Source organism: Pezoporus occidentalis, unplaced genomic scaffold (genome assembly GCF_034315485.1).
Source record: "Pezoporus occidentalis ecotype Australia unplaced genomic scaffold, CSIRO_AGI_Poc_V1 ctg79, whole genome shotgun sequence".
Lineage (NCBI taxonomy): Eukaryota > Metazoa > Chordata > Aves > Psittaciformes > Psittacidae > Pezoporus > Pezoporus occidentalis.
The window spans coordinates 1,951,312-1,966,604 of record NW_026916147.1 but is presented as its reverse complement, the minus strand read 5'-3'; the positions used below and the strand labels follow the sequence as shown (position 1 = coordinate 1,966,604).

Here is a 15,293-nt window from a genome sequence, read left to right as displayed (position 1 = left end):
CAATGCACCATTTTGACTAGCCAGTCACATTCAGTAACTGTTTTCTGATCCTTAAGGAATATTTATTGGGCAATATTTGGTTTTAATTATTAACTTCAGAAAACCTTAGTGCTCTAAACCAAATTTAAAATAACAAAACCACAGTGCACCCTAAAGCCAAGCGAACAGGCTACCAGCTGGGGGCAATCCCTAAGAAATGGGGGAAGAGGACCTCTGCCACAGCATCCCACCAGAGCATCCTGTCCTCTCCCTGCATGGTTCAAGGTGCCCAGAGAGCTGCAGAAGCCCCGGCATGCATAGCTTCAGAGGGCACGTTTACTGCCCAAGTCTACAGACATGCACACAACAGATGACACTGCCCAACTCTGGGACGAGACCTCTTGCCACTTACACGAAGAGACACCTACAATGATCTAGAAGCATGCATCCCTTGAGTGAGGGGCCAGAAATAATGTGCATTTACTTTCTACTAAATAAACAATAATAATAATAATAATAAAAAAGGGCTTATACATGGCAAACATAATGCTATACTGTCTTCAAATGAGACTCTAATTTTTTCAGCAAGTTTTCACATATCCTAGGATCAACACATATGTGAGGGTTTTGTTGTTTTGTTATGGTTCAATTTACCCAAATGAGTTTGGAAGTTAACGAAGTCAGATCTAGGAAAGTAGATCTGAAGCTCTTATTAGAGGAAGAGCTCCCTAACTGCTCTAACATACTGCACTCTCTAGCACAAATTTAATTTAGTTTAAAATAATGATGCTGACAGCTCAGATAGTCTGCCTGGAAACTGTGCAAATTTCCCACCCACCTTCATTTGCAAGGTCCCTGGCACTCCAGTCTTCAAAAGCGCTGAAGTGCATGACAGGTTTCTAGAGACAAGCCTTCAGCAATGCTAAAAGTGAGATCGCCGACCTTTCGGAGCAGCTCATATCTGAACTCAAGCCTCCTGAGGGAAAATAAAGGTTGCTGTCTTGATGCCCCAAACTTAAGGCACACTTCCAGAAGCAATCCCTTTCCTGCTCCTACTCTGACGGCAGGGACATGAAACTTGTCTGGGAGACTAGGCTCCACCTGCAGTCTTGCATCAGTCAGACAAGAGACTCTGTTTGAAGAGGGAATAAGGCTAATCACCTGCCAAAGTGCCCCGTCCGCACTCCCTTAGCTTGCAGCAGTACTAACGAAGAGCCAGAGACACAAACACGATTGATTTTTCAAGGTGAGACACTGCCAGAGTAAACCAGGGCTTGCCGGTTGTGAAACCAGTTTCCAAAGGGCTCGCACAGCACAGGTCTCAGTAAGGACATGCCAGGTGACGCATTCACACGGGTACACGGATGCGGCTGCCTTGCGCAAGCTCACGGGGATGCACGGGGGCAGGCAGCTGCCTGCCACAGCCGGGCAATGTGCCTCTGATGGCACAGGCACTTCAGCGCATTCTCATACCAGCAAAACTCAGCGGCTGCCCCTTTTTCCACATGCCCTCAATCTGCCATCAAGCACAGCCTGACTTAAAACTCACTTGAGCAGGGCACTGCTTTGCCTAGAGAGCTGCTCCAACCTCCCCTGGGGACTCCTGAGCCCCTCCATCCCAACGCTTTGAGGCAGGTATGGAAGAAGAGCTGGCAAACAGAAGAAATGAAGTACTATAGCGATAGATTCTGCAGGACTGCGCTACCATGTCAGCACAACACAGTAATCAGAAAACCACTGACAAAAATGCTAGCAAGACCCTACAGTTCAGCAGCTGGGACAAGTCAAAATCCTAGTCAGGACAATCATACCTACTTAATTCCCAGTTCTGACCATAACACCATTGATAGATTGTAATGGCCAAAATAAACCTCTAAAATACATATTCACTTTGTAGACTTAAGACTGAATATGAACCTGAAATGGTCATACACACACACAAAAAAATGGAAGAAAGATATTCTCCCAAATCCAAAAGATTCAGAAAACATTAATAATAAAGGGTCTTTTTAATCCATTTTTTCCCCCAGAAACCTAAGTCCTAGGGAATTAGTTTATAAAGCCACCACTTTTAGAAACCTGGGACAGTACCTCTCGGAAGCAGACAAGGAAAGAAAAGCTAAACAGAAAACATTCCTGTGTCCTGTCCAAATTTTAGCCTGAAAGCCCATTCAAAGAGTTATTTCACCTCCAAATGCAAGCAGAAAGTACTGTTTAGAAGAAAAAATTGAAATGAGTAAAGTGATATAAAAATTGTCAGAAACATTCAGCAATTAGTCTGAAATTTGCTTTTTAACCTCAGGGTTGTAACTCTTTGATCTATTATTATCACTAACCACAATCAGCAGCGTACCCATGCACACTTAAGAAAGAGTACAAATTCCTATAAGCCATTTTTTACGTATTATCCACAAATACTGGATGCTGTTTCTGCTGAGATGTTCCAACCAAAGTTTACTATTTTCCTTTCTAAAGAAATATCTTTATATATTAACCTAAAGTTACCCTACCTCCAAATATGAAATTTAAGCTACCAATTAGGACCATGATGTAAATACGCAGCTTACAGATTTCAGATTTGTAAAAATTTAATTTAGCAACCAGCAAACAACACATTCTAATATAACTGCAGGAGCTTAATTCACAATTTAAAGAAAAGAAATAAAATTCAAGTTCTTTTCTTGTTACCTACCACTAACATGGGAATTTGTTATAATACAGTTCAATAAAGAAACCGTCTTGCACGCATATTTATTCAGTTAGATGATGATAGTTAGATGAATAGATACAACCAGTGTTAATTATTTTCATAAGAATCCAGAACCATCAACAGCATGGGTTTGGTTTTCTGCAGCTTTCATTTTGTTTTGGTTTTGTTTTGTTTGGGGGGAAGGGGAAAGTGTTCCTTGGGGACTGGGAAGAATCGAGGTAGGCTTTGTGGTTTAAATCCTTCAGCACTGATTTCAGTAAAGCAGAGAAAGACAACCACCCAGATCACACCCTTTCAGAAAACACACTGTTAAGCTCTGGTAAGCCATGTTAACAAACCAAAAACAAAAATCAGAACACCCAAACAAGGTCAAGGCTTCCTATTTAAAGAGACAGTTTATTTCAAAATGTCCCAGAAGTAAATCAGCTGTCAAAGTTTTGTAAAATTCCAGGGTTCCTGAACAGAAAGACATGTATTAACAAGGATGCACACTCACCCTGCTCCCAGGTGTGAGAAGGGAGCCCAGCGCTGAGCCAAGAGCCACTACTGCCACTCTTGTCAGTAGTGGTACTGGAGCAGGCTACGCTGGGAACTGCTGGCACAGATAAGGAAGGCCTTCCTGACCTATGAACCCTTCTCCTGTAGCATAAGTCAAAAAAGCATGCCTTCCTCCAAGAAGTCTCCTCTAGAAGCAAAACCAATGTGGCTTCAGCAGGAGAGGGCTTCCATGAGGATCCAATAGATGGTGACCTTCCACTGCAGTTTGCACTAGTAGGGCAGCAAGCAGTCAAATCATGCCACGGTCTATTTAGGGTGCATTCAAACATGTCAAATAATGCTGCAAGGACTTGGGCAATTGCACACAGTGGAAATAGTCTTAGTTTTTTCTCCACAGATCTCTCACTCGGAGGAGACTGCAGCTAAAGTAAAGTAATTTGTATGTTGAGCACCAAGCACTGTGTAGCAACCAGCTGCATGTGAAAACTCATTAACGTGTTCAACTGAAACGTATTTAATACCTGGTTTTCACACACCCTTTGTAGCTTCCTTGTCAGGCCATTTTTATCACTCTTATACAGCCATACTGCAAGACACATTTGCCAGAAAACAAGTTATGGCTCTATACTCATTTGAAAATGTAGTATTTTTGGGCCTCTGAGAGCTTAGACCTGAAATCACAGAATTCCAATGTTCTCCCAAAAAGTTTTGGTTGAAATCAGTCCATTTTTTTTATTCCAGATCCTACAAGTCCATTTGAAGACTTAGTACATAAAGAAACAAAAACTGCCTTTTAAAAACATACCCTGAAAACACAAGTGCCAAGATTATGGCTTGGCAATACATTGTCTCTTAGCATAAATGTGCATTTAAGATTATTTCTTAGGCTCCTGTCCCTTTCTGTCCCTTCAGTTTGCTCTTGCATCCATGTCACCCCACACTACTCACCAAGTTGCCCTTTCCTGTTGGCTTTTAGAGCTTCGGAGTGAACTGCATAAGGAACCCAACTTGGGTCTCCTATACAACACACCCAAAGAGCAAAACCAGAGTCAGACCAGACAAGGCATGGCCCAAGACTGTTATTTCACCACTACAAACAATACACTCTTCAGCTACAAGCAACACCCAACAGCGACCACTACTCAGTCCTGGGTTCAGCAAAGCACCAACACATATCTAGAAATCTGATTCAGCAGGCAAAGCACTTCACAGCAGGTTTAAGCTCCATGAATGCTAAGTGTTGCTTTAGTAAGGACAAGTTATGGAATCGCAGCGTACAATTTACTCCCTCTCCAGACAATACCAGTACTGCACGTGTGTTGATACCACTGCAGCAATCCCTAACCTTACCTGCATAACTGTAACATGTATCCCATAAAACAGGATGGAAACTTTTTTATACAGTACATATTTCAGACATTCGTGTCTTCCAGTCCCCATGAAAATGCACTGATCCGTACTGTCAGAATACAGATAATCACAGTTTCTTCTTCTTGCTAAGATCTGTGCACACAGGTGATCCCACCTTCCTCTTTTTCAGAAAACCATCAGAAGATATCAGAGTGGGATTTTATATCACCAAAAGTGATAGCTAGGAAGCAATTACTATGATCAGAATAAACTATGGCAAACTGATTTCCAACAGCCACCTACTGCAAAGTTCAACAGTATCAACTAGCAACAGAAATGTTTTAGTAAAACACAACATTACTTACCCCCACACAAAAAGAAACAAACAATCCCTAGATATTGGCATATGTATTGCCAACAGAGCCCTTATTTCCCCAGATTTAGAAGATCTGCCCCTTTATGGAACACAGTTTTCCAGCAATGTGGACTTCTCCCTGCCACAGCACAGGAGTCAACTGATGTGTATAAATTTAAGGGGAAAATAGGCATCAGTAGCAGTCACATTTGCAAATGATACTTTATAAAGACTCTGAACTCCTTAATAAAATAGTAAAATAAAACAAAAAGCACCCTCAAGCACGTACCAAAGAAAGGTGTAGAAAGTATGGGGCTGTTAAATGCATGCTGGTATGCTAAGGAGAACCTTTAGACCTCCTGCCCTGACATACTAATAGAGACTTTTAACTTCTATAGCAAGAAATACAGACATACATACACAGAAGTTTCTACTGTATCAAGATTATACCCAGAACTGTTAAAAATGACACAAAAATATACACAAACCTACAAAAAAGGAAGTATAACTTTAAAAAATGGAAAAAAAAAAAAAGAAAAAGTACAGATTTAAGGCTACAGTCTACGATATTAAAGAATCACTGTTGAAAAAGAAAGCTTGCAGTGAATTTGTAGGAAGCAAAAGGGGAAAAGAGTCCTGCCAAGCATGGAGAATATTTTAACAGCATGGTCTTCTACCATGAAGTCAACAGCAGAGGTCAAGGCCATTCATAAATTCTAAAAATAATATAATATCTACCAGACCTCTGTCTCTCTGGTAGGTATAATTCTGATAAGTGTCTATTCTAGATAATATTTAACATAAAAGTTTATTTACAAAAATACTTGCAATAGCCTGAAATCAGATTTAAGCAGAATCACCCGTTCAAGTCAGTAAAGGTTACATATAAACGAAGATCATGCTGTTGGGTTGGTTTTTTTGTTCTGAGTTGGGTTGGGTGAGGTCCTGGGGGTTGCACAAGTAGTGTCTATTAAAAAACACTGATCCATGTGAATGGCTCAGGAACACACAGAAGTCCCTAAAATATTTTCAATGCTTGATCAAAGATTTGACCGTAAACCCAAAGAAGTCAATGACAGTCTTTCAACACCCTTTAACAGATACAAATCAGACTCTAGAATATCACGAAACACTGAAGAGAATTCTCCTTGTCTTAATGACAACAACTGAAATATAACTATTGATAAATGTATGCAACTTACGTTAAAATAGTAATATACTAGATTACATCACACTGTGTTACACCAGTAGAACTGCCAGGAAGAAACCACAGTAGGAGTTTCAGTCCTTTGTTTCTACCAGAACTTCTGAGAAAAGCAAGTACAGATGTGTACATTCATGAGTTAATATGCAAATTAGAGGGAAAAGACACACTTGCAGAAGCAGCTTTGGGTAAGAGCTAATGCAGCGGAAAGGTCATTCTCCCCAATTTTTACTGTTGCTTCAAGCAACCACTACATTTTCTGAGGCCATTCTGAAAACTGCGTAATTGGCATGACCACGAGGCCTAGACGGGTACCCTGATTCAGATGAGCAATCTCCCTAAATCTGTCTGGATTCGCAGTGTAGGTTTCCATCAATGACATCACACAATCACACATATCTTCTTTTTCAAGCCCCCTTTGCTATTGTTTAGTTTAGAAACCATTATTTCTTAGGAAATGTCATTCATGGAGGGGGGATCTACACACACAGACATACAGGTATGATTCACCCTCTCTAAAAATTAAACATGTAAAAATATTTCAAAAACAAAGGCATGTTCTGCATGCATATTAGCAGGAGAAAAAACATTTTTAAAGCAATAAGGGAACTTGAGTTTGCTTAAGAGGCTCTTGCAACCCAAACACAAGCAATGTTATAAAGAAAGTTACCAGCGAGTAACTTAAAAAGAACTGTAACTGTGGACATCTAATAAAAGTAACTGAAGGAGAAAAAGAGAAATGTTCTGGCTGACAGCAGGGAGTTGGCACAGTCAATAAGGTAGCAAGGGATTTTAAATGCCTAAACTATGTTTAGTAGATACTATCAGCAAGTATAACTGACTTGAGAAAGGCGATATTCTAACAGGGGGAAAAAAAATTAACGTTTAATCTAAAGATTCACTCTTAGTGTGAAACGTCTTCTTCATTCCTGGTCACCCACTCCTTTTCACCATGTCAGCTGCAAGACAGACGCGGTCCAAAAAAGGTATGTTATCAAGGTTCAGAAAGCAATGCTGTCAAAACAAGATATACTCAATGCTGGTCATTTATTGACTTAAGAGAACCATGTAGCCTATTTTTTCCCTGCACCTTAGTCTTTGCTTATGGCAATTTATATTGCAGCATAAGTATACCTGAAAAAAAGATGAAGACTTACACTACCAGAAATTTAAAAATATTGCAGACTTTGAAGGGTTAATCACAGCTGTAGAAGTCTGCAAAATGTATGATGCCTCATATGGTTGATACATCAGGGAAAAAAAACCTGACTGGAAATAACAAGGATCTAGCTTGGATGTAGAGTGCAGAGATGCAATGCTGCTGAAATGATCACATGAAGGAAGAAAGACTTTACAACCCCCATACCATGCTGACATGGGACAGCTGAAACCCACCTTGGGGTATCAGGCCTGACATGGTTTTAAACTATGAGTGCTTTATTACAACACTTTGGAGCATGAACAAACTTGTGCCCAATTTCCTCTTGTTTTAGCTGGAACGCAGCACAGAAATGAAAAGCAAAGATCAGTTCAAGGTTTGTTAGCAAGAGTGAGCTTTTACACGTGTAACACCCTCAGATGAGTCTTTCAGATTTGCCCTGCCAGCAGACAAATACCTGAGCACGCACCTATTCATTCAAATCTGTACTGCTAAAATGACCTCTACATGAATTTACCTTGGAACTTGTAAGGGCTTTGCACAGGCTCCCGGCTGCACCTGTTAGCATAAAGCCACTGGCAAGCGCAACATTTTGTTAAATAATGGGGCTGAGTTTGGAGATTTGAGATGATGACACATGTCCTAATCTGAACTACAGATCAGGATGCCTGAAGTGTCGCAACCTTGCAGATCTCCATCACCTGAACAGAACTCCACAAATGCAGCAACAGCTCTGAGCGCTAAAAATTGCAGGATTTCAATCCTGCAAAGTAACAGCTATGCTTACCTTCATATTTTACTGAGATACGAGCGGAGAGAACAAAGACAGGAAAGTGTATCAAGCCTGTGCCATCATCAAGCCTGATGATATACCCATTTACTGGTATAGAGGTAAACAGATGGGAAGAGCTACCGTGGACTAATGTCAGATGAAGTGACTCCTTTGAAAGCTTCATGAGAAACTGTCATTCAAAACGTTAACTACTGATGACAACCATGCTCCTACCTGCATTTCTCTATTTAACGTGCATGTCCCTGCAAAGATGACAACCTTGACTCAGCGCAAGCAGCACTTACGCAAGAGTTCTCATGGCTGGCAGGAGCTACTTGCCCAAGTAACAGTGCTCAATCACAAAGGCAGTAAAATACTGGGTCTTTATTTTCAGGCATCCCATCAGTCTTCTGGTGAACTTTTCTCACCATATAAATAATGCAGTTTATGAAAATTTCATCAGGTAAAATAACTAGAAAACAGCAACTTCATCTTCCTTGATTCAAGAAAACACATTTAAGCCAAGCCTGGATGGTAACAAATATCCAGCTACATGCAAAGTTCAGTATGAAGGTGGGATATAGCCCTTTTAAGTTGAGAAAGATGTATTAAAAAGTACATTCTTTAGAGACTATATCTGAAATGGTCAAAGCAGAAGTGAAGCATGGCTTGCAAAACAGTAAGGAGATTGCAGAGGTAGCGAACAGATCTGAGAATAAAGTGAAAATATTTAGTCTTTTTTTCCCTCATGGATAGATAGGCTCTTTTCCCTCCTCAAAAGCATCATTATTTTAAGTATTAAGTTTTTCATTTCAACACTATTTCTTCAGAAATATTTAGCATCATATAAATATGGAAAACACTACTCATCCTCTTCACCCCACTCCAAGAATAAGGCAGACGTTTCATTCCCTGAGGGCAGTTGCATATCTCATGATGAGGAAAAAAAAAAAGACTTGAGAAAGGTAAAGGCAAATTCTGTTACTGATTATTTCACTGAGCTTTAGCACAAAGCTTTGGCAAGCCTGTTTGACACAGGAAGAGTCTGTGCAACTATTCTAACTAAGTCATACTGTCAGATGCGCTTAATAACTTGTAACATTGATTATGAAACCAGATAGTTCATGAAAGTAAGTGTCCTTTATGAGATACATGAACACCTGTTTGCTGAAGAAATGCATGCTCTACGAGTCAGCCAAGGAATACAAATTCAAACGACACTTGCATATTTCTCTTCCACCAAAAGTGAGGAGATCAGTTTATCCATTTATCCCTTTCAAATGCGTCAAGTTTTAACAGCCCTCCTCCTTCTGGAGGCATTTTTCTATATATACAAACCAAATGTTCCTACAGTTAAAATACAGAAATAATATGTTGCCAAAGGCTTGTAAGGTTTAGTTTTTACACTTAACCAGTTAAAGTCCAGTGCAAACTTATAATCATGCATCTTAACAAAAACAGATTCCTGACACTATGGTTTTCTTATTCTCTTCTCAACATTTCATCGGAGGCACAGCACACTCAAACACCAGCTAAGAAAGAATAACCATTATAGGACACACGAGAGCAATTTTACTAAGCTCTCATTATAGGAAAAACAACATTTATAGTAGTAAGAGCTCATAAACATACTAGAGCTACACATTCAAATCTAATAACTATAGAATATAATATGTTCTTTTTAAATATTAAAGCCAGCACTTCGTTTTTGTTAAAGGCAGAGTAAAAACACAGCAAATCTAACAATAAGAACTGAAATGCAAATGAAGAATTATGTATCAGCTTGAGAAATACTGCCCTCGTCCCCATTTTAATCCATGCCTTTTATGTTTAATGCAGGGGAAGAAGAAAATAAAGAAGGGAGAGGTAGAGGACAGAAGTAATTTGCCTGCTCACCTGGACACATTTTCTGGAATGTACTCTAGAACTGGATACCCATCACTTCTTCTGGATGCCAACTCCGAATGCGACTTCCAGGTCTCCACTAGCGTGCTGACAGGAGGGAACGAGCTCAAGTGCTGAAATGCCTGCTCTCGAGCAACCGGTCGCGACAAAGATATCGTGCCTTGGGCACCGATCCTGTAGTGAAATGACTGTCCACCTGAATTTACACCCACAATGGCAGAGGATGGTATACTGTTTTCTTGGTAGTAGCTGCCATCATCAGGCTCCTGCTTAATGCCCATACGTAGGCCTGGATTTGGAAAACCGCTACCTTCACAACTTCCGTCAAATGAAGAAACAGGTGGTCCTAAAATCCCAGAAAGAGAGTAATAGTCTTTGTCATCCATAAAAGAAAAATATGAGCCATCTGTAAATGGGAAAGGATTTACTGTTTGATTCCCTTTAAAAGACGCACCAGAGCACGGATGCTTGGCTGACTCTTGCTTCACTGGTACTGAAAAGGGGGAATCGGAGTTTATTTTGCTGCTGTCACCAATGCACGCGCTACCAAAGGAACCGTCTGGCTCAGGCTTTATGAACTGAACAAGGTTCATCTGACTGTTGTTGGAGATGGCGTCCTCCATTTCCTCCATCTTAGGAAATGTGAGTTCTTGAGCACCCTTGTCTTTTGCTTCTGGACTAGGAACAGTATCTTGGCTTCTGCTAGGTCCCGCTGGCGTGCTGGAAGCTGGGAATCCTAGGGAGTTGTTTATGGGGCTACAGATGGATGATCCCACAGTGCTAACCGCTGGACTAGAACGAGTGGACCTATTATTGGCATTGGAAGGGCTGGCAATGGAGCTCCTCGAGTTCAGGTTCGCAGGACTGGACACAGAAGATCGCATAGTGATATTACTGGGACTTGAGACAGGAGATTTCACGCTGCAATGACTGGGAGGACTAGAAATTGGTGATTTCATGCTACTTATAGGGCTAGAAAGTGGAGACCCCACATTGCTAACGTGTGCGGGACTGTGCAACATAGACCCCCGGTTTTCAACGTTCGGCGAGCGTGACAAAGGGGTTCCCTGGCCAATGGGGCTGTGCACGGCAAAGTTCCCAAAGTTAGCAGTAGTTGAGGACACAGAGTTAACTCCCGCAGGACTACACACCGAGGAAGCCATGTTCTGAGGGCTGCAGCCCGAAGGGCTTTTCTCTTGACACATGATAGGGCTTTTGACAATAGCGTGCATGGCACCACCGTTTACAGCGCTCCCAGAGTCCGACATCAAAGACCTCAAGGGTCTGCTGGTGCTGTGGAGGGGAGAAGAGCAGTGGCCATTCTCCTTGTAGAGCTTCACCAGCTGCCCCACATTCTGGTACATCTTCCCTGGGCTTCCCTGGTTCTGCTGATCGTAGGGGTAATCGGCATCTCGTATCGAATCCATATATAAACCCATGGACTCAGCCACTGTTGCTGACAGCTCCTTGGATTCCGTTTCAGTTTTGATGTCAGAGGGTAGAAGACCAGGCTGACTGCTGTCTTGCTGCAGGCAGGAGAGTAGCTCAGGCTTTTCTTTGTTGTTTCCTTGAGCGCTGCTGTTTGCAAAAGCTCCAGCAGCACAGCTTACGTTTACAATCTCCATATAGTTATTGTCATCAGTCTGCTCTCCAGCACCTATAGAATACTCCACAGACTGAGAAACTTGACCCCACCGTCTCTCCATATCTAAGCCTTCTGGGTAGCTGTGGTATCCTTTTGTCTCCATAACTAGCAAAGACATATACAAAAAAGTTAAATTAATAAATGACAGGACAGTGTGACTTCCTAAGGAAATTTCCTAATTTCCTAAGGAAACAAGGCGTATCCGCTCACTCTGTCTATCCTCTTCTCTGCCTGCCAGTCCCGTTTCCCTGCCCCATCCATCATCTCTCAACCATTTGTGCAATTTCAATCAAACCAAGGGAAAAGGTCTCACAGATATGACAGCCCTATAGATTCTGAGAGAAAACTGCTCAGCAGTCAGAAAAGATCCAAATTATTGCTCCCAGCCTTGCCCCAAAAAGAACAGCTCTGCAGCATCAGCACAACCACTGCCCACCGTTGCTGGCCACAGCCCCACGGTCAGTGCTGCCCCTCTCTCAGGGACCTGGAAGAAAGGGAAGGGGGTAGCAAGGACAAAGGGGGAACCAGAGAGGTCCTGAAAGGACACACTGGTGGTAGGCAGGGCATAAACGCTGTGGAAATTGGACATTACATCTCCGCTCCTCCAAGGACCTTGCGCTACCATACTACAGGGAGAGCAAAGCAAGGCAGGCTGTTGCGCTAAGGGCGTTTCTCTTCATCACCCAGTGTAACACAGGATGCTTCAGAGGGAAGCAGTAGTTCTGAGGGGCCAGGATCTGGTCTGCCCCTCCACAGTTATGCAAACTGTTTGTACGATCACCTGAGGAAACCTGGAGGATTGGCTGGGCAGGAAGAGAAGCAAGCTAAATGCAAGCTAAATGGGAAACGTTTCTGCCACAGAGGAAGGGCATCAGATTAGGCAGGGATGCACCGCTGTTAAATGGATCTGTAGTTCTGCAAACCTCCACGGCAGTCAGGAAGAGGAATATATCTAGAGAAGTAAACCTTGTTCTAAAACAGACCCTAAAAAAAAACTTCCATCCTGCAGGCCACTCTCTCAAGGAAGGGAGCAAAATGCATGACCTAGCTACCAGTGTTCTGAACGTCATGTGTAAGTAACAACAATTTTATTTCCTTTTTTTTTTTAAACTAATAGGTTTACAGTATCATTAGAACTGTAGAAACTCAAGTGCCAATAGTTACAGTATCAATATTATGCAAATAGTTTTTCCTTTCAGAATGTATTGATTTTCCAACATTTGATTTCATGTTTAATCCCATTACTTAACACTACTTAAAAATGTTATTATAAAGAAAATCATAAAACAACCCCCCAAAAAAACTAAATTAATGACTCAAATACTCTTTCCCCTTACTCTGACCTATGGCTCTATGCCTACATTCCCCTCAAGCAAATTTTATTAGAAGACAGAATCATGTGTATCCCACCACCACGAGTATCAAATCACATTCCTATAGTCTAAATTTCGAGACAGAAGTCCCTACTTTCATATAAAGTCACTCCCAGAAAATCTCCTACCCCTGAGTTAAGTGCTGAGCAAGCCTAATTCCTAGATAAATCAATTGCAGCTGCAAGTGACCAGAATTTCTGAAAACCAGTAAACTTATTTAAGGCTTAAAATTAGGATGTAAGTGAATTTTACCCCTCAGAACCACCAGCAGAACCCCTGCCTACCAGGAAATCCCAGTTATAGGCCTAACACTGCACAGGTGCACAAGCCTTGCAGCTACCTCTCCCACAGCTGTAAATTTCAAACTCCATACATAATCAATAAGTGAGCACACTCTGAAACTTCAGCAAATAAAAATCCAGGTCACACAAAGGAAAAAGAAATAAAAAACTGAAATGGCCTGGTCCTGCACTTGCACAGAGAGAAACACCGTCTGGGCCATACATCCGAAAGGATCAAAGAACAGCAGAAAGATTAGCTGTGGCCTGATACAAGTTCTGTTTAAAATGACAGCTATACACCAGTAAAATGCAGCAGCAAACAGATTCTCGGGGAGTGCTGTTTTCTGTGCCTTGGTGGGTATTGGAACTGAATAACCATTTCACGGCTTGCTGACAGCATAAGGGTTTGGGTTTGTTCTTCTCAGCAGAACTTATTACAACTTGACTAGCATGTTTATCTATGGTATCCACACTTCACCTACTGCACAGACATGCCTTTTTACTAACTTTCACTACCTGAATATGACTGTGGGCTAACACAGACCAGAACAGAAGCCGACTCATGTTACATATCAGAACCAAGACCATCTGATATTCTGCAGAAGGAAGCTTATATTATGAGCACAGCAGTTTCCCCAGGACACACACCACACACCCGCCCCCCCCAAACAAGAAGTACTCGGACACTGCGAGTTACATATTTCACCCCAAACATATCAACAAACACAGACCTCTGCAGTATAAGTCTCTGATCAATCAGGCATGAAACCAGTTTCACGGCAACAGTCGAATAAAAAATAGAAATCAAATGGTACCTGGTATCCCTGCAACCAAAAGGTCACCTAGATACGGGAAAACCTGAAGTAAATCCCGTTTCGTAAAAAAATCCTAACCCGATGGCTCGAGCGACCACCCACTTCTTATTACCCGGTGTTTGTAAAGCGAAATTTAAGTGTCACTGCCTGCGAGCAGCTCCGCCGACATAAAACCGACCAGGAGACAGGAGTTCCGTCTCGAGACATAGGCTAGGGTTTGCCCACTCTCCCCCGGGCACCGAAGCAGGGCGGGGAGCGCGAGTAGTGTCCCTCGTGTCCCCCGCGGCGTGGGACTGCTCCCTCTGTCCTCACACGGCCGGACACGCGTGTGAACGACCGCGCAGGCAGCGCTCGCGTCTATCTTCCTATCTGCCCTACGCGGCGCGGAGCATCCATCACAGCAGCTCCCGGCCACTACCACCGCTCTGCACCCCTAATCCGCCACCCCAAACTCCCCGTCAGCTGTCCCGCAGGTACAATCCGGATTATCGCTCATGGGAAAAGCCAGCAGTGCCCGGGAGCTCCCTCCGTCCTTCCCACGCGTCCGCCGGGGATCGACTCGGGGAAGATAATGGGGGGGTGGGAGGGGGGGGGGGGGGCGGTTAGGAAAGCCCAAACCCGCTCTCGGCCCCTAAAGCGATGCAGGAAAGCGCTTTTTCTCCCGCGCAAGCAACACTCTCCACCCTCCACGGTGGAGAGGGTCCAGGTAACGACCTAACCCCCCCCCCCCCCCACACTCCCCACGGAGAGCACTGAGGGGTGCCCCCGGGTGCCGACCCCCAAAGTGCCCCCCACCGCCCCGCCAGCCCCACCTCCGGGTGCAGATCGGGGTGCCCCCCGCCCCCCGCGTCGGCCCCGGTCCCGCGGTAACTGTTGCGGCGGGGCGAGTCCCGGAGCCCCAGCCGGAGGGGCGCGGACCGGAGCGGAGGGCGGCGCGGAGCGGAGGAGCGGTCTGCGCTCAGCCCCCTCCCCTCCCCTCCGTCCCGCCCGAGGCGAGGCGAGGCGAGGCGCGCCGTGCCGCGCCGCCCGGTGACACGGAGCGGCACCCGGGAGGGGACGTGAAAAGGTGCCAAGTCCTTTAAAAACATGTCACATGCCCACCTAAAGTCGAAGTTTACGTCCCGCCTCCAGCCCGCCCTCATTGGCGGGCGGGACGCGGAGGTACGCGCGGCTGGGGCCGGCCCGCCGCCCCATTGGCTGGGAGACAAGTCAGTCACCCGCCGGGCGACATGACTGATACAAAGTTG

The 15,293-nt window shown here is 43.7% G+C and overlaps 1 protein-coding gene across 2 annotated transcripts in view; it reads right to left on the bottom strand.

Annotated features, from left to right (window-relative positions):
* The window catches only part of NR3C2 (nuclear receptor subfamily 3 group C member 2), a 204,197-nt gene that overhangs the window by 187,494 nt on the left and 1,410 nt on the right, over positions 1–15,293 (bottom strand). The window contains exon 2 of one of the 2 annotated variants that reach the window (XM_062602764.1): positions 9,924–11,682. In XM_062602764.1, the coding sequence (XP_062458748.1) occupies positions 9,924–11,680 (1,757 nt within the window). In that variant the 5' untranslated portion in view covers positions 11,681–11,682. Of the gene's footprint in view, positions 1–9,923; positions 11,696–15,293 lie in introns of those variants that run through there. The other variant, XM_062602763.1, reaches the window with a different exon arrangement.